The 20,436-nt window shown below is 38.6% G+C and overlaps 1 protein-coding gene across 1 annotated transcript in view; it reads right to left on the bottom strand.

Annotated features, from left to right (window-relative positions):
- Positions 1 to 3,080: 3,080 nt before the first annotated feature.
- The window catches only part of ArgRS (arginine--tRNA ligase-like protein), a 129,872-nt gene continuing 112,516 nt past the window's right edge, over positions 3,081 to 20,436 (bottom strand). Inside the window, exons 9-11 of the mRNA XM_067143223.2 lie at positions 20,062 to 20,384; positions 17,751 to 17,892; positions 3,081 to 3,367 (exon numbers count right to left, since the gene is read on the bottom strand). Of these exons, the coding sequence (XP_066999324.2) occupies positions 3,258 to 3,367; positions 17,751 to 17,892; positions 20,062 to 20,384 (575 nt within the window). The 3' untranslated portion in view covers positions 3,081 to 3,257. The remainder of the gene's footprint in view (positions 3,368 to 17,750; positions 17,893 to 20,061; positions 20,385 to 20,436) is intronic.

Below are 20,436 nucleotides of genomic sequence, written 5' to 3'. Positions count from 1 at the left end.
TACGGAAATTTTTGTCACGGGTTTATGACCCGTTTTCTTTGACACAGATGCGAGATATTTATCTCTTAATACAGATGTTGATTCCCATAGGGAATTTAAAATATTTGTCCCGAATGAGTAAATTTATAATACCAATATAATGGTCCGTTATTGGACATTATAAATTTTCCAGCTAACTCATTCTTGGTTGCCTGCGTTTCGCCCTCGTGTGCTATGTTAGGCTCATCAGTTGGGACTTAGCACACCACCCAAGACGCAAGGCTAGTGCATACCATGGAGGCCACTGCATAGGCTACTTGAAGCCACCAGCAGTGCCAATGCACTATGTATATTGTTGTACCAGTGCATACAATAGCCATTTTAATTTTTACGTATGTAACTGCCATTGAATCCAGAAGACTGTATGTGACAGGTTAATATCGGCACTTGTTGAATTCATAGACCATCGTTAGCAATAACGCAAAAGTACCGGTAAGGTAATAATGTTATTTGCTTTACATCCCACAAACTAATTTTACGGTTTTCTGAGATGCCGAGGTGCTGGAATTTAGTCCTGCAGGAGTTCTTTTACATGCCAGTATATGTACCGACACGAGGCTGATGTATTTGAGCAGCTCCAAATACCATCGGACTGAACCAGGATCGAACCTGCCAAGTTGGGGTCAGAAGGCCAGCGCCTGAACTGTCTGAGCCACTCAGCCCGGCACAGGTAAAGTTAGAATACAGGTCTGCCTGTAATTACAGTATATCTGCTACATATATAAATACACATCATTTTTATTTTTCAAGGCTTTTCTTATTACGTCAAATTTTACTCCATTCCATGTCGTACCGTATCAAAGTTGTCTATGCATTAAATTCATTTATATTCGGCAACCACTGCTGCAATTGAAATGGGTTTTCTCTTTTTTTTTTTGTTTGCTAGTTACTTTACGTCACACTGACACAGATAGGTCTTATGGCGACGATCTGATAGGGAAAGGCTAGGAGTGGGAAGGAAGCGGCCATGGCCTTCATTAAGGTACAGCTGCAGCATTTACCTGGTGTGAAAATGGGAAACCACAGAAAACCATCTTCAGGGCTGCTGACAGAGGGGTTCGAACCCACTATCTTCCGGATGGAAGCTCACTGCTGCGCGCCCCTAACAGTACGGCCAATTCGCCTGGTATGTGTTGTGTCTGTCACTGCAAAACGTAAATAAATCGTTCAGTACAACCACAAATAAAAACATTCTACCTATATTCCTCATGCCAGAGTACGCAATACGGAAAATACCAGTAGTTTCAAACTCGGAGTATATAATTTTTGTTGTCCGCGATTTCGTTATGACACAACTGATAGCGTACACAAAGTGGGGGGGGGCATAAAAAGAAGGTCTTGATCTGTAACCTGGTTTTGTTATCCCGAGGTACCGAATCTCATTACATTCATTGAGATCCTCTACCTGGGCATGTAATTTCTTTAAATAAAAAGATATTTAACGTTGTTTAAAGGTGGATGATTTAATTTAATTTCATATGTATGCTCACTCTAAAGGACACTACCAACAGCTTTAAGGTGGTTGTAGAAGTAAATAATCATTTAAGTGTAGGTTGGACGCGGCACCCCATCCCACGTTTGACCACGCCCGATGGTACTTAACTCGGTGTTGTACCCAGGAATGTGACAACTCACTGGAATTAGCAGGAATGAAAGTATAAAATTTGAATGAAATATGGGTATATTAGTTTAGATTATTTATCATCATTATGTCTGAAAAGGAACATTATTTAAAGGATTTTAATAATTATAGACTACTATTATAGTACGAAAAGAAGCAAAGTATAGCGCAGGTCCCGTTCAACAGCTATGCAGATGGACAGGTGCAGGGAGAAGGGAAACGGGCAGCAGGGAACCAGAAGGAAGGGGGAGGGGGAAGAGGTGCAGAGGTGTGGCACGAGGCAGGCTTACCATTGGCCAGCAGGTATTCATCTCCGTTCGCATGGAAATAGAAATGTCGCAACTTTTAGGTCTCTTAGTTAATGCCCTAATGAATGTCGGCACCCAAAATTGATGCTGATGTAATTTTTACGTGTACCTCCATGTGTTTTCCAAGTTTCATCATGATCGGAGACTTAACCATTGCTGATGTTCTCTTGTCAGTACACTTTGGAGTGTTGTAGCAAGAACGCATCGACCAATTTAAAAAATATTGATCGTTTTGTTTACAAATAAACAGACTAACAATATAAATGACATTATAGCAAATACAAGTACAGTTTGTGAACACATGACTGCAAATACTGAAAATTAGCAACAATTTTTTTTTTTTTTAATTTGGTATTTGATAGTCTAAACATTAGTTTTGACCGCTCACGTGGGATACCATTATAAAGCTATCTCTGAGCTCGAGATGATGGTACCACAACAGTATCCCTCCTATCCTGAGGGATACAAAGTTATGCTTGGTTGAATATGTGATAATTTCTTCATTGGCTTCACATCAATTTCTGAAGGTAAATACCAATCCGTGATCTGCGCATCATAGAATCTTACACCTGATATAACAGTACCATTGGGGTACATCTACGACAATTAGGGCAGAAGATACATGGTTTACAAAATTTTGAACATTACCAAATGATTTGAAGCATATGCTCCTCCTAGGCAACTAGCCAGATAAGTTATTTTGCAATAAATAATATTAATTACATCTCATCCATAAAGACAAAATCAGTTAATTGTTTTTTCTTAATTTAATTTTAATTATTTATTGATGTGGCAGTTGCATAGTGCCTTTTACTGTAGTTATCATCGGTTAATTGTAGACTCTTGTGGATAGCCTGATTGCAAGATAAATACACTTCCGTCATCCTATAGTTAAACTATATAAATATACCTTGAGCAGTTCTCAAAATTCCTGTCTTTACCTTCATTTGCAGGTAAACAATAGATAATTCTAACAGTTAACATCCATTAAACTATTGTTAGATTAAAGGGCACCATCAGTAGGTAAAAACTGATGGAGGAGGATCAGAATTTCAGATGAACTGTCACCAAGGAGGCAAGAGGCAGGATGATATCACACCAAATAACTAATATTCAAATTTCTGAAATAATTTATTTTCACAGAAAATGTTATAGCACGCACTGGGAATCAATTGCAGTCACCCTCATGGGACTTCACAGTCTTGATATTCTCCTGCTGGCAGTTGTAGCAGAGCTTCAGTTTTGTACAATAAGTTATATAAATAACATACAATGTAGAGTCAGATCAACTACATGCGAGAAACTGGTTTAATACCAAGAAGGTCAAAACACTGTACCATGATAAGAGCAGATGCTTCACACAACAACAAGCGATTCATGTGAACAGTCTTTATGTCACCTGGAAGGAAGATAAATATAACAATTAATTTACACAGAACTTCACAACCGCATTAACTTCATATTAATGTATAGTATGTCAATGGTGCACTCCATCTTTACTATGAGAGTTAATGGAAAGACATTGGGAATATGGTAAAGATTCAGTGATGACCTTTCTTGATTTTACAATGCTTAGTAAAGCTAAAGGTTCCACCTATTCAATACATTATCGTAATGGTCTATTTAGAACATCACATATTTATTTAACTTATCATAAAATACATCTTTGGGACCGGTTTCGGCAATCCACTATGCCATCATCAGCCATTGAGTTTTTTATAGCAAGGAACATTCAAAAATTTAAAAATATAGCTAAATAGCATAAGCCCATTGTACTATACAAATAACACGTCTTTTTTGAAAAATACAATATTATTTAGTGCATCTAAAATTATTTTTTATATATAATTGGAAAAATCTATGATTTGGTGTAGCTTATGTACAATAGAATCATGTAAAATTGATAAAAGAATCTATTTTTGCCATTTAAACCACAGTTTTAAAACAACAAGTCCTATTTTGCATGGAAAATATTAAAAATTAGCTAGTTAGTATTAACCTTTTTTTTTATGTTATACAAGTAACATGTCTTTTTAAAAAATATAGTATTATTTGGTGCGTCTAGAATTGCTTAAAGGTGCTTAAAAAGACTATGGTTTGATATAGTTGATACCCAGGAAATTTTCTATAAAATTGATGAATGATTCTATAAAAACCTGTCATTTTTTAAGCACAGTTTCTTAGTTCCTCATAATATGCGACTTGTACTGTTTTAGATAATAAATACAGGTTCTTCTTCCTTAAAACTTATTGACACAACAGTCTGTTTGACTATGTAAGGAGTAGCAGATTCTGATGTGTTTTTTCTTGTTTGAGTATTTGAACCTTGCTTCTAGTATTTTCCAATGTAAATAACTGTGTGGCTGAGGCCGAAACTATGGTTAAGATCTTGAATATTATTTTATGTGCCAGATGGAAATGGGCCGTAAATAGTGTTAATCTCGAAACAGTACGGACTTAAAAAAGGAAATAATGAAATGAGTATGAGTTATTGAGAACGATACGCGGTACTATAGAAAAGACTTGAAGATATGAAACTCACCTCAGGTTGAATGCAACAGCGTGCAGAGAGAGTGAGGAACAACTGCTGAATGTCAAACGCCAACCAGCCGGCTCAGCTGTAAGGCGGGGGGCGTATTATGTAGGGGAAGGGGACGCAGGAGAGATTGCGTTCGCGTGTGCCTGTGTGTCAGGGGGGCGTGGGCTTTGCCGGGGATAGTAGGCTGGCGCGCTACGTAATATTTTATATACTGATTGATTTTTAGGAATTTTTAAACTGTTAATCAATGAAATAAGCATGTCAAATAAAATTGTAGGTTTTTCCGAAATATTATTTAGATTGTAATTGGGATTGTAATATTGATCTAAAGTAATGTAACATTGCTCTGTTAGGTCTAGGAGTGGGCCTTTATTTATTGTTTCGATGATGTCCAAGTCCTTGTTGATACCGTAAAAATTGTGTTTGTATTCCTGTATGTGCTGACCTATTGCCGAAAATTTTCTATATTTTATGGCATTGACATGTTCATTGTATCTGATATTAAATGATCTCCCAGTCTGTCCAAGGTAAACACTGGTACAGTCGTTGCAATGAAACCTATATACACCTGATCTATCGAATGGGTTTTGTATATTAACCGATTTGGAATTGTAAAAAATATCTAAATTTCTATTATTGGTTTTGAAGGCAATATTGACATTTCTTTTTTTAAATATATTGGTTAAACGGAAAATGTCAGAGTTAAAAGTAAAAGTAGCATATGTTTTTGTTTTGGGTGTTTCTTTTTGTAATTTAGTATTGGGTTGATGTTAAAATTTATTTATTATGCGTTCTATAAAACATTTGTTGTAGCCATTATAAGATGCGATTTTGCGTATAGTGTTGAGTTTATGGAGTCTTGGTTGTAGGCGGCTCCACATCGTTCATAAATAAACCAGCCCTCATGGATAATAAGATTTATTTACACCACACACAGTTTTAGTACACCTTTGCATGTGAGGAGATAGGTTACACTGATTACACCAACAAGACACAAACAGGCGTGATGCTCATGCTCACTCCATGCAGCCGAATGACGCTAGTTTAGCAAGCTATATCCTGATGCAATGTTGCATCGTGCACAAGGGTGTGTTCTGTATGTGGGGCGAGTTCATTCTTCCTGATGCCGCCACAAGTTCTTTTTTACGTTCTATATTGGACATGGGTATATTAAATGCTCTCTGTATTAAATTATTGTATGTAGCTCTTTTATGACTAGGAGGATGTTCAGAATCGTGTTTGATGGTCGTGGCTGTATGTGTCGGTTTTCTGTAGATTTTGTATTCAAAAGAGGATGGGCGCCTGGTAATGGTTAGATCTAAAAAATTTAGGGTTTTATTGCTTTCAGATTCTATTGTGAATTTTATATCATTATCGATGTTGTTGAGCCTACTATCCCCGGCAAAGCCCACGCCCCCCTGACACACAAGCACACGCAAACGCAACCTCTCCTGCGTCCCCTTCCCCTACAGCTGAGCCGGCTGGTTGGCGTTTGACATTCAGCAGTTGTTCCTCACTCTCTCTGCACGCTGTTGCATTCAACCTGAGGTGAGTTTCATATCTTCAAGTCTTTTCTATAGTACCGCGTATCGTTCTCAATAACTCATACTCATTTCACTATTTCCTTTTTTTAGGTCCATACTGGTTCGAGATTAACACTATTTACGGCCCATTTCCATCTGGCACATAAAATAATATTCAAGATCTTAACCATAGTTTCGGCCTCAGCCACACAGTTATTTACATTGGAAAATACTAGAAGCAAGGTTCAAATACTCAAACAAGAAAAAACACATCAGAATCTGCTACTCCTTACATAGTCAAACAGACTGTTGTGTCAATAAGTTTTAAGGAAGAAGAACCTGTATTTATTATCTAAAACAGTACGAGTCGCATATTATGAGGAACTAAGAAACTGTGCTTAAAAAATGACAGGTTTTTATAGAATCATTCATCAATTTTATAGAAAATTTCCTGGGTATCAACTATATCAAACCATAGTCTTTTTAAGCACCTTTAAGCAATTCTAGACGCACCAAATAATACCATATTTTTTAAAAAGACATGTTACTTGTATAACATTTAAAAAAAGGTTAATACTAACTAGCTAATTTTTAATATTTTCCATGCAAAATAGGACTTGTTGTTTTAAAACTGTGGTTTAAATGGCAAAAATAGATTCTTTTATCAATTTTACATTATTCTATTGTACATAAGCTACACCAAATCATAGACTTTTCCAATTATATATAAAAAATAATTTTAGATGCACTAAATAATATTGTATTTTTCAAAAAAGACATGTTATTTGTATAGTACAATGGGCTTATGCTATTTAGCTATATTTTTAATGTTTTTCATGTAAGAATAGGACTTGCTATTGCATATTTTTAAATTTTTGAATGTTCCTTGCTATAAAAACTCAATGGCTGATGATGGCATAGTGGATTGCTGAAACCGGTCCCAAAGATGTATTTTATGATAAGTTAAATAAATATGTGATGTTCTAAATAGACCATTACGATAACGTATTGAATAGGTGGAACCTTTAGCTTTACTAAGCATTGTAAAATCTTGAGTCAATACGGACAAAAAATGAAGTTTTTAATACTAAAAAAGACCTTTCTTGATACATTAAAGGCATTCTGTAGGATACCCAGGGAAAAGGGAATGAACAGGAAACCATGGTAAGAAAGGGAGATGGAAAATAAATTATGGCAATTCTAGAAAGAGTCTCGTTCGTTATCGGAATTAACCAGACAAATCGCTCCACCAACTAAGAACGGCCATGCAACACCACCCACCGAATCAAGAAAGAGCTCTCAATCTGTCAATCCTTCCGGTGTCCGGGCCTGGTGAGGTTTCTCGTGTTGAGTCAAATTAAGCCGCAGGCTCCACTCCTGGTGGTGCCCTTCCGTCAATTCCTTTAAGTTTCAGCTTTTCAACCATACTTCACCCGGAACCCAAAAGCTTTGGTTTCCCGGGAGCTGCCCGCCGAGTCATCGGAGGAACTTTGGCGGATCACTAGCTGGCATCGTTTATGGTTAGAACTAGGGCGGTATCTGATCGCCTTCGAACCTCTAACTTTCGTTCTTGATTAATGAAAACATACTTGGCAAATGCTTTCGCTTCGGTCCGTCTTGTGACGATCCAAGAATTTCACCTCTAACGTCGCAATACGAATGCCCCCGCCTGTCCCTATTAATTATTACCTCGGGTTCCGAAAACCAACAAAATAGAACCGAGGTCCTATTCCATTATTCCATGCACACAGTATTCAGGCGCAGCCGGCCTGCTTTAAGCACTCTAATTTGTTCAAAGTAAACGTGCCGGCCAACCTCGACACTCAATGAAGAGCACCGCGGTAGGATTTCATCAGGGTCCGCCTACGGCGCGCAGGAACCGCACGCGGATAACCACGGCGGCCGCGCGCTTTTGACTCGCCACCACCGGCAGGACGTCCCACGAACCATGCCAGTTAGACACCGACGAGCGATGAACCGACAGCGTGGGACACAAATCCAACTACGAGCTTTTTAACTGCAACAACTTTAATATACGCTATTGAAGCTGGAATTACCGCGGCTGCTGGCACCAGACTTGCCTTCCAATGGATACTCGTTAAAGGATTTAAAGTGTACTCATTCCGATTACGGGGCCTCGGATGAGTCCCGTATCGTTATTTTTCGTCACTACCTCCCCGTGCCGGGAGTGGGTAATTTGCGCGCCTGCTGCCTTCCTTGGATGTGGTAGCCGTTTCTCAGGCTCCCTCTCCGGAATCGAACCCTGATTCCCCGTTACCCGTTACAACCATAGTAGGCGCAGAACCTACCATCGACAGTTGATAAGGCAGACATTTGAAAGATGCGTCGCCGGTACGAGGACCGTGCGATCAGCCCAAAGTTATTCAGAGTCACCAAGGCAAACGGACCGGACGAGCTGACCGATTGATTTTGATCTAATAAAAGCGTCCCTTCCACTTCTGGTCGGGACTCTGTTTGCATGTATTAGCTCTAGAATTACCACAGTTATCCAAGTAAAGTGGTACGATCTAAGGAACCATAACTGATTTAATGAGCCATTCGCGGTTTCACCTTAATTTGGCTTGCACTGAGACATGCATGGAATGTATAGCAAATGTTTTATCTGTGTCCAAACCCAAGGCAGGAAGGCGAAATGGTTTAGGAAAGTCACTGGGCTAAGATAGGGAAGCATACTGTTACAATTCATCACCATCAATTTCCCTTTTCCAGCTGGGTTGGGATGTTAATGGCACTTTTCCATCTTCCTATATCCAACCCCCATTGCTGCTCCTCAACTGTGTTCCAATCCACTGTTATCACTAATATTGATAATGGCAATTAATTAAATTGTGAATGACTCAAAAGAAGTATTTGGTGAGAGAGATAACGGTGGTGATATTGAGATGTGAGGAACGGACAGTAGGGAAATACAACAACAACAACAACTACTGAACATACCGTGCCGATTAGTGGCATGAACCAGTGACCCTGGCAGATAAATTTAATATTTTATATACCGTATACTGTCAAATACCACCCGCCACCAAATAAGACCCGCACCCTTATTTTGAAAGAACAAAATTTAAAAAAAAAAGTGAAGTCACAATTATTTACAATCTTTATTAACACACATCAAATGATTAGAAAATACAAATAAAAGTAAACAAACATTTCCAGAACGATATCCAACGAGTTCCTTTGCGATCTCTAATGCCTTTAGCTGACACATTTCAGTTGACACACCATATCCCAATTCCCGCCTTTCTGTCATATATTTATAAAGTTTTTTTCCGATTTATGGAAACTGTACACTCAGTCCACGAAAAACTCTATGATCACCACTACATTGTCCGACTCGTTGGCTGAATGGTCACCGTACTGGCCTTCGGTTCAGAGGGTCCTGGGTTTGATTCCCAGCCGGGTCGGGGATTTTAACCTTCATTGGTTAATTCCAATGGCCCGGGGGCTGGGTGTTTGTGCTGGCCCCAACATCCCTGCAACTCACACACCACACATAACACAATCCTCCACCACAATAACACGCAGTTACCTAGACATGGCAGATGCCGCCCACCCTCATCGGAAGGCCTGCCTTACAAGGGCTGCACTCGGCTAGAAATAGCCACACGAAATTAAAAAAAAAAAACACTACATTTTAATAGCACATTTTTCTTCTTCCTCCAATCGCGAATACACAACTCGTCAATATTGTATTTCCTACCGGCGGCACGATTTCCAATAATTTCGGCTTCCCGAACTACTTTCAGTTTCTCACTCGCAGTAAAAGATCGCAAACGCTTTGTGGAATTCATGTTGATATGCCGAGAACATGCGTGAGACTGACGCAAAGCACGGAAGTAGCGTATACTGAGAGCGGAGAAAGCATTGTTGCTAAGCCGCGCCGGCGGTGATGCCTGATTTACGCGCATTTGGAAAGATAAATTTCCCAAAATTATAAATAAGACCCACACCCAATTTTGGAAGCGATATTTTAGAAAGAAAAAACAGTGTGGGTGATATTCAAGATTATACGGTAATGTCTCTGTGTTAAGAAAGTGAAATATAATCCAGGGATGCGCGGAGTGTGAAGCTTTGGAAATTTTCCACTCGATGAGTAAGTGAGATAGCCTGAGTTTGCGCGAGATCAATGAAAATAATGGAGTCCCAGATGGGCCACGTGACTTTGTCGCGAGGGGTGTGACTGCAATGAACCAACATCCCGAACAAAGTTTTCCAGGCTTGTCAGCCCAACTTTTAGTGAAAAAATTAAATTAGCACATAGATTACACTCTAATTAGAGAAACAAAAGCCACACTATGTATCTACATAATTTACGAGAAAAGCTGACTGGAGGATATGTGCTAGATGTTCCCAATTTACATAAACTACACAGTAGAGATATTGTCACATAAAGGAAGCTTCAGCACATCAGCCAGCCAGATGACCCTGCGAGGGGATTCATTCACTTGCTTGAAATGCAGGAATGATGCTTAGGCTGATTACGGAACACACGATCGAATTCACTTCTGCACAAGATCAAAAATCATAAAATCATTCTAGCCACCTCTGAAACATACTGCTTCAATCATATTCGTGATACCAAAGGAATGAGTTATCCTCAGTTGAGAAGTTACCCGCTCAGCCGTTTTACACCCGGGTTAAGAAAAGGGGCAAGCTAACTCCAACACCAGGTTCAAACTTTGGGAAGCTATGGAGCTATCCACATCAGTTGATCACGGGAGTTTGTTTTCTTTATGCGGTGCTAAACTTAAATAAACAGAAATACTGTGCTAGATTATGCAAGGAGTTGTTTAAAACAGTTGACGACGTATTTGAGTGATAGCACCTGAATTTAGTAAAGTTCCTTAGACATTTATAGACGGGACTGTGAAATCTTGAGTGCCACGAGTGAAAGAAGCAGAGCCGACCATATAACAGAAAGGAATTTAGTGTGGGCTATCTAACTACTGAAAAGGTAAGTAAAGGGAAGTCAAACAGTAAACCGTGCCAAAATACAGATCATGCATAAGCTATGGATTAGAGATGTTCGACAGGAGAAGAAATTTTAAAATTCGCAATGACAGACACTTGAATTTAAATCCAAAGTAGATGTTTTCAGTTCAAGACTAGTTGTTTAATAAAAGTTTTTAAATAATAATGTTATTTGCTTCCCATCCCACTAACTACTTTTACGGTTTTTGGAGACGCCGAGGTGCCGGAATTTAGTTCCACAGGAGTTCTTTTATGTGCCAGTAAATCCACCGACATGAAGTTGACATATTTGAGCACCTTCAAATACCACCGGACTGAGGCAGGATCAAACCTGCCAGGTTGGGGTCAGAAAGCCAGCGCCTCAACCGTCTGAGCCACTCAGCCCGGCAAAAGTTTTTTAAAGGTGTAGCTAATTTGACAAATGTGGTATCTTATTCAGATTGAAATTTCAATACATAGAGATCTTGATGTTTTATTTAAAATGATTTACAATAATTTTGTTCTTAGGTTCAAGGGGTAAATATTTATTCAAATGATATGCAAACTGTAATTTATTTAATAGCAAGAAAAGGCGTTTTGGTTTTTTGTTTGTTTGTAGAATTTGCTTTACGTTGTACCGACACAGATAGGTCTTATGGCGACGATGGGATAGGACATCTTCAGGGCTGTCGACACTGGGGTTCGAACCCACTATCGCTTGGATGCAAGCTCACAGCTACGCGCCCCTAACCGCACAGCCAACTCGCCCAGTAGAAAAGTGGGTGATGTTAGCTAGTCCTAGAAGTGATTGGTGGATCAAACAGCTGCTGAAGAAGAGAACGAGTACGTTCTCAAAACATGTACGGAACTTAGCATAATAGAAAAGACTGTAAAGTATCGACATGGTGGAATTATATGATTTAATTTGATTAGGTGGTAGGTTTGAGTTTGATTGGATGACAGCGCTCGCTAGTGCACATAGCGAGAAAACTATACCGAAAATGATCATTCACATTCAATATAATAGCTGGAGTGCATAAATATTGATAACGGAAGAAAAAATGAAATGAAATGGCGTATAGCTTTTAGTGGCGTGATGTGTCCGACGACTTCGGCTTGCCAGGTGCAGGTCTTTTGATTTGATACCCGTAGGCGACTTGTGCATCGTGATGAGGATGAAATGATGATGATGACGACACGTACATCCAGTCCCCGTGCCAGGGGAATTAACCAATTATGGTTAAAATTCCTGACCCTGCCGGGAATCGAACCCGGGACCCCTGTGACCAAAGGCCAGCACGATGACCATTTAGACATGGAGCTGGATGATAATGGAAGAAATAACGCACGCTTAATCGCTCGTGATAACGGTTGTATCAGTGATAGGGTACTTTAGCTGTAACCGAAGGATAACACAGTTTAACATAGGAATTTTCAAGGGACAGAAAAGAAGAAACTGTCATTACAACAGAGTTCTCAGTGTATGCCGGACTCTGATAGGGTACTTTAGCTGTAACCGAAGGATAACACAGTTTAACATAGGAATTTTCAAGGGACAGAAAAGAAGAAACTGTCATTACAACAGAGTTCTCAGTGTATGCCGGACTCTCTAGAGTGGACTTCTAGTGTGCTTTTTTAAAAAATGTCTAAAAATATAGTAAATATATGAAAAGTGAACAAAAATAATAAGAAATATCATCTGAACTGGCAAAAGAATTTCAAATTATTTTTGCATGAAAATTAACCTTCTACTGCATGAATTATTTTTCATTTTCGTTTGGTGAAGAAAATTTCAAGCTTTAATGTTCAACATACGTTCAGTGTATTAGATGTACCAGCAATTCTTAACTACGGCTAATATGTGATGTGGATTGCCATGTTGAATATATATACGATACCTACTGGCCATGGGTACGTACTGCAAGGCGCAAGTACAGCTTGCAGAACCGTAGGTCGGTAATGTCTTTGAGGTTGAGCCAGAGGTACTCCTGAAGCCTGTGGTAATGTGATGGGGAGGGCCCACGTAAAATAAACGGTGGTTGGTTCGCGTGGATGTTGACGGGGTGGAAGGAGTACCTTTGGTTGTAGGGCTATTTTGTCTTATGTTATGTATATATATAAAACAAGGCATCACTGGGATAAGTGTTTAATTGATTGTACAGTTGAAGGTGTGCCGTAAAACTACCTCTGTCTACAATATTTATCCTAAGTACTTCGGGAATAGTGTAATGGCACACAAGCAATATCGAATACTGATGTCAGGAAAGGTATCCGACCATAAAACATAGCCAAACCACTTGTGAGACACAGTTTTCATCCATGACCCTATCCAAGTGTGGGATAAGCGGTGGAAGAGAAGAAGAAGAAGAAGAATAAGAAGAAGAAGAAGAAGATGATGATTATTTACTGTATAAACTTAATTTTAGGTGTAGTTACATTATTGTGTTTAAACTTACTCTTAACCCTTTGAGGGTCAGGGTTTTGAAGCTCTGACGTACCCCACAATTTAGATTTTTGCACGCTCATAAATAAACCCCATTATAAATTAATGTACAGGCACATAATACATTATACAGTAGAAGTCCGTTATAGCGAGAATTCACAACAGCGAAAAATTTACTCGCTATAACGGATTGTCGTTATATCCGATTTTTGTATAAAATTCGGAAAACCCTTCACGCCCTTTAAAATCGGTATGAAACGGCAATCAGTTTGTTCAAAACTTGCGTATCCGCAGATGATATCCATCCTACGGCTTACTTGTTTGTTATTTTTCGTAATCCGATACTACATGAAAGTGTATGTTTAATTTCATTCTGAAAAAATATGGTAGTTCCGTATTTCTCCGAATCCAAGATGAACCCCACTTTTTGCTTCAAAAAATTTTAATCAGGCTCAAAAAGAAGTTTGTAAAATCATACAGGCCTACGCATTTTTAGACAATTTTTAGACGCCAAACATTGACTTTCGTCACGCCGTATTTTTTTTTTGTTTTTTTTTTGCGGCTGCACGATTATTCTTTATTTCCGCGGGTTAAAGGACCATTAACTTCACATTGGCATCATAATACCGAAGAGAACTCGTTGAAAATGTTCCGGCAATACCTATTCCATGCGTCTCTACAATACAATGATCCATCAGGAAATTATTCTTGCTGCCTATAAAATTACTTTTACGCAGCGTCAGATATAACCGGCTACCGCTACACGCACGTCTCGCTTGTCGGGTGCGGCCAAATTCAACGGCTAGCGATGTATAGGCCTAATCACGAACGTTGAAAGTCAACGAACGAGTTTATTGCGCCACGGTATGGCCAACCGCCCTTGTGTTTTTCGTGCACATACCTCACAATTTCATCATCGACTTCGTATTTTCATGCGGCTGCACAATTATTCTACATTTCCGAGTGTTTAATAAACATTAACTTAAAATCGGCATCATAATATCGACTAGAACCCGTTGAAAATTTGCTGGCAATACCTTTTCCACGTATCTTTACAATACGACTATCCATCACGAAAATATTCCTGCTGTCTATAAACCTTAATTTTACTAAGCACAATAGACGCGTTATGACTCTGCCACTGAGTAGCCATGGCTTTTCTAAGAATTCGAAGGGTCACATATTTTGATGCCATTCTGCAGATTTGAGAAAAACACAGGCACTGTACACTGTACAACCGGTAGCGATGTGTAGTAAAGAGGCGGTCGTTTATTGTCAATGAGTTCTGAGCACGTGTGAAAAGAAGCAGCGTGGTTACCGCGGTAGTTGCCAGTGGTATCCATTAACTTACTGTTAGGCCGCGAATGCAACAACCCTTGAGTTTTCGCATGAGATTCTGAGACAAAAAAGGTCTTGGATTCGGAGAAATACGGTATCACCCCAGAGATTTCTGTGGCAAACATCTCAGCTTTCTTCTTCAAACAGTGTCACCTAACCTAACCGTATATGTAGCCTATCATGAAAACATATTTGAAACACATGTAGAAAAATAACCTCCTTGCAAAAAATTTACATGTAAATAGCTGTAACTAGACGCGAGAAGATATGAAATATCCTCTGAAATCAGTGATGTACTCTGCCATATCTTGAGGTACCGGTATATGACATTCTTACGTAATTTCCGTATATATCACTAAAATTAAGATATCGTTTATTCAGTCTCTATTTTTATGAGTTAACAACTGTTATCGGCCATGTTATTTACGCATTTATTACGAAAACGTGTTATACTCATTCATTTCGAATTTTCTTCAGAGAACAGCAGTCGATGGGTATTACTAATCAACTCCAACATCGCCTTTGAATGTCAACGAGAGAGCTCGCAAATGCACAAAGTGAGAAAACTATACCATACCGAAGATGATCGATCGCATTTTGTTGCAAACGTTTCAGTTTTCTTATTCAAACAGCGTCACGTATCCTAACTTAACCGTACTACACGTATGATGAAAACACACTTCAAGCGCCGGTAGAGAAATAACTTTCTCGCTATAAATTTTCATAATAGCCTTTCCGTAGTTTAACCAGACGCGACAAAATACAAACTAACCTATGAAATCAATTAAGCACTCTGCCATATCTTGAGGTGTATCCCATTCTTACTTAATTGCAGTATTTAGCCTCAAAATTAAGCGGTCGTTTAGTCAGCCTTAATTTTTAACGAGTTAACAACTGTTATCGTACACGTTATTTACGCATTTATAACGAAAATATCTTCTCTTTCATTTCGAATTTTCTTTATGGAACAGCTGTCGACGGATATTAGTATTACTAATCAACTCCGACATCGCCTTCGAATGTCGACGAGAGAAATCGCTAGTGCACATAGCGAGGAAACGATGCCGAAGGTAATCGATCGCATGCAATATCATCACTGGGGTGCATTAAATATCGGTAACGGAAAAAATCGCGCGCGCTTAATCGTTCGTAACAACGGATGCGCCAGTGATAGGGTTCTCGCTGTACCCGAAGGACGATACACAGTTTAATATAGGAATTTTGAAGGGACAGAAAAAAGTCGTCGGTATAACGGAGTTCTCGTTATATGCCGTACTCGCTATAGCGGACTTCTACTGTATTTGTAAAAATGGCTGTCATACATGAAAAAAGTGAAAAATCACAAAATCTTCACGAAAAATAATATTTTTTGTGTGGTATTTCACAAAATGTGGTTGTGGACACAGATGTTACAGTCTTTGCACTAATATATATGATATGGTCCTTTGGTTCTCCTTTTGGGATGATTTTGTCACTTTGATGTAGGGAACTGTTATCACTGAAATGAAAGAATTGTAGAGTCGATTTATAATGGATACAGAACATGAGCTGAGAAAATACAGGAGAGTGGATGAATGGATCAGTAGACTGGTATTCTTATATTCCTATGGTATGTTTGTGTTCATGGCCCTCAGCTTAATGCCTAAAAATCAGCGCAGTCCTTTCACAATATATCAGTCCGTTTTTGTACTCAAGCTAAGAGAGGAGTTCCCAGGTAATTATTTTCTACGAAATGTGCATGATACAAGTTTTAAGTCTATCTTGAAATTCTTCTTAGTCACTATTACTTATTCCTTCACCCTCAATTATGATATTTTCAGGAAGGAAGTAGTCATAAACTACTTCATCCACATTGGAAAAAAACAGAATCGTCACTTATATCATTTATCAAAATTTCAAACACTTTCTCATTATCTTGTACTACTTCAGCATGACTGTGAGTGGCAGTGCTCGTCAGCAAGCAGGTGATTCAAAAAGCTGTAGACAGTCACATACAAAAACTAAGTTCACAGAACTTCCCGTGATGATATGAACAAGTGCAAGCTTCAGTAATGTAGCCAATAGATGACATCGTATGTTTATAGCGAAGCAAAGCAGATATTAAAATGTATTGTACCGTGACCCACATTGGGTTGAAGAATGTTCTAATTTTCTTTAATTTAATGTTTATAAATATTTCTCACTACTTTAATGATCTTCATTATCTGATATTTACTTCAAGTCTTAAATTTAATTTCAAAAAAGGCTTTTTTTTTTGTTTGTTATTTAAATTCATTCTTAATTTTATTAATTTATTATTGTCTGATAGGATATACTGGACTTCTTCAGCTAGTTTTTGATAGAAGTGGTAGGAATAGGCCGATGCATGGATACGTCAAACAGATTAGAGTAGAAGGTTTGTAGAAATGAAAAGGTTAGCACAGGATATGGTAGGATGGAGAGCTGCATCGAATGATCTATAGATAAGCGGTACCGAGCTCGGTAGCTGCAGTCGTTTAAGTATAGCCAGTATCCAGCATTTGGGAACATTTGAGGTTCGAACCTCACTGTTGGCGGTCCTGAATGTGGTTTTCTATGGTTTCCCATTTTCACACCAGGCAAAAGCTGGGGCTTTACCTTAATTAAGACCACGGCTACTTTCTTCCCACTCCTAGCCCTCTCCTATCCCATCGTCGCCATAAAACCTATCTGTATCGGTGCGATGTAAGATAAGTGGTGGTCAAGACTTCCATTTAACTGGTGATAGTTTTTTGTAAATATCAAAAATGCAAAACCAACCAAGCAAATGAACTGAGCTATACGTTCTCCAAATTTTACTTGAGCAAATATAGGGTTACTGAGATATCAAGTACCAAATATCATTCAATATCAGATTGAAAGATTACTTCCTGCTTGACACAAATAGAACATGATCATGTTTTCTGAATAAATATTCAAGAAGGCAATATGACTATAATTTATCACTAACCTGCAGAATCCTTTTCAATACAGTAGCAGTTGTCATAAAATTCAGTAAATGATGATGATATTTCATAAAGATATTCACAGAGGCGATGTAAACATAGATCTTTCGTGATATCCAGAACAACATCCGGAAAACGAAGAAGAACCTAGAAAATATCATTTAACATAATGTAAAAAATATAATTTGACACTAATCCCAAGCAGAAAGCAGAATACTAACGCAATAAAATTTGACAATGATACCAAGCAGAAAGCAGAATACAAAGACAAGCTTGCTATGGTTTACTGCCAACTGGAACAGTGTCAGTTTTTTTTCTCTCTAACATTAGTTAAAAGTTAAACTGAGAAAATTTTTAAATTCTTTGACTGAACTATATCTGTTAAGAAACAGATATATAAAGCAAGTCATGCATTTGTTTCAACACCCTCAATTCTGATGAAGAATGACACACACTGCTGCGGCTCAATGTCAACAACAAGATAAGCCCGTATGTTTACATTATTTCAGCAGCACGGTATTACAGCTGCCAGAAAAACCATGTACTTACCGAGCAGTAATTGGAACAAAAGGGGTGACACACAGACGAGCGGAGGGTTTTAACAGCGTAGCGCTAACAGACATTGTTTTCTATTATTTCCATTATTTGGACCATAAATTGATTTACAATGTATCAGTTTGTATATAATGGATGCCTATGTTTCTATTTTAATTTAAAATGTACGTTATCTGAAATATCACTATAATCTACTGCCTAAAAAATAACAAGAAATAGAGTTTTCTTAAGATGAATTTAAACTTTTTGATGCTAACTTCACCAATGAGACAGAAGTATTATTTGGACTTCAAGGTTTAGCCTGAGGCAATGATAATACTGTATATATGCGAATATTCCACACATAATTTTTATGGAATTTAACGAAGGAAAACTTGGGTGCACGCATTATTTGAAATAAGGTTGGTACTGATTTGCCTCAAATAATGGATCCTGTTATACTACAGCATTGTCTGGCCTTGGTCTGTGTGGCATCAGTAGCACATTAGATGTGAACTGTGAACCACGTGTTAAGTATCTTGTAATCACTCATTCACAGCTAAATATAAGCTTAGAGTTATTGAAGGGCCAATGACCTAGATGTTAGGCCCCTTTAAACAAGCATCATCATCATCATCATCATCATCATCATCATCATCATCATCATAGTTATTGAAGATGCAGAGAGCAATGGAAATTGGGCAGCAGAAAGAAAGTAGCCTACGATGTCAAAGAACGTTGTACTCACAACTGGCAAAAAACAAAACAAGACTTCAAATTGGCCGGCATTTTGCACAACACATGCCTCTACAGCCAATACCAGACAGCACACTCATTACAACACACAGGCAAAACTAGCTAATTACACAAATATCAGGATGAGGTAGGCAAATCACGACAATTCTGATTAGTGGGTTGCACACCCAATAGCATGTGAAGATTATGATGCGTTTCTCATTTTTTTTTAAAATTACAATTTTGCTTTACGTCTCTCCAACACAGTTAAGGAAGTGACTGTGGCCTCAAAGTACAGCCCCAGCATTTGCCTGGTGTGAAAATGGGAAACCACGGAAAACCATCTTCAGGGCTGCCTCAAATTAGGGTGCATGGATTATTCTCATATGTATATGGTAATAACAAAGACAAAATCTTTCCATGGATCACCAAGCAAGTGGATCCGTGTTTGGGTCACGTAGCTGTCAGCTTGCATTCAGGAGATAGCAGATTCGAATCCCACTGTTGGCAGCCTTGAAGATAGTTTTCTGTGGTTTCCCATTTTCACACCAGGCAAATCCGTACCTTAACTAAGGCTACAGCCATTTCCTTCCTACTCTTAATCCCTCTCTTTTCCATTGTCACCAGAAGACCTATTTATACGAAATGGAAATGGCGTATGGCTTTTAGTGCCGGGAGTGTCCGAGGACAAATTCGGCTCGCCAGATGCAGGTCTTTTCATTTGACACCCGTAGGCGACCTGCACGTCGTGATGAGGATGAAATGATGATGAAGACGACACATACACCCAGCCCCCGTGCCAGCGAAATTAACCAATTATGGTTAAAATTCCTGACCCTACAACGAAAAAAAAAAAACCCTATGAATCTATGCCAGCATTATAAGTTAAATAAGTTCCACAGTTGAAATGATTTGCAGAATATTGGTCTACAGGATTGAAATTCTTACATCCCTACGCCACAATATGTGCACAGGAACATGCAGTACAATCGAAGTTATCAGAAATGCTTTCCAATACATACTTGATCAGCTTAAGGTAATACATACCTTCCCAAGCTTCCATTCCTTTTCATGTTCCAAAGAGACAGTTGTAGTTTTTGCTGCCTCCTTCAGTTGTTCAGAAGTGATATTAGCTGTCCTTGCTATGGAACGAATACGTGTTAAGGCATATAGAAGATACACAGCTGTGTTCCCTTTATCCTCAAGCATCTTGTCGAAGGAGAAGATATAATCGTTATTGCGGTTGTGAGACAGATCTGCATATTTGATGCATGCGTATGCCACATTCTCCTGAGCCGCTTTCAATTCCTCCGGAGACAACACCTTATCACGACCTTTCTGTACCAATGTGTCCATGGCTCTCTTCAGTCCTAGAAGAACACAGAAAATTATAGAAACATTCTTTATGTCATTCTCCAAAGA

This window comes from Anabrus simplex, chromosome 3, assembly GCF_040414725.1.
Source record: "Anabrus simplex isolate iqAnaSimp1 chromosome 3, ASM4041472v1, whole genome shotgun sequence".
NCBI classification, from domain to species: domain Eukaryota; kingdom Metazoa; phylum Arthropoda; class Insecta; order Orthoptera; family Tettigoniidae; genus Anabrus; species Anabrus simplex.
This window is presented reverse-complemented; position numbering and strand designations above follow the sequence as displayed.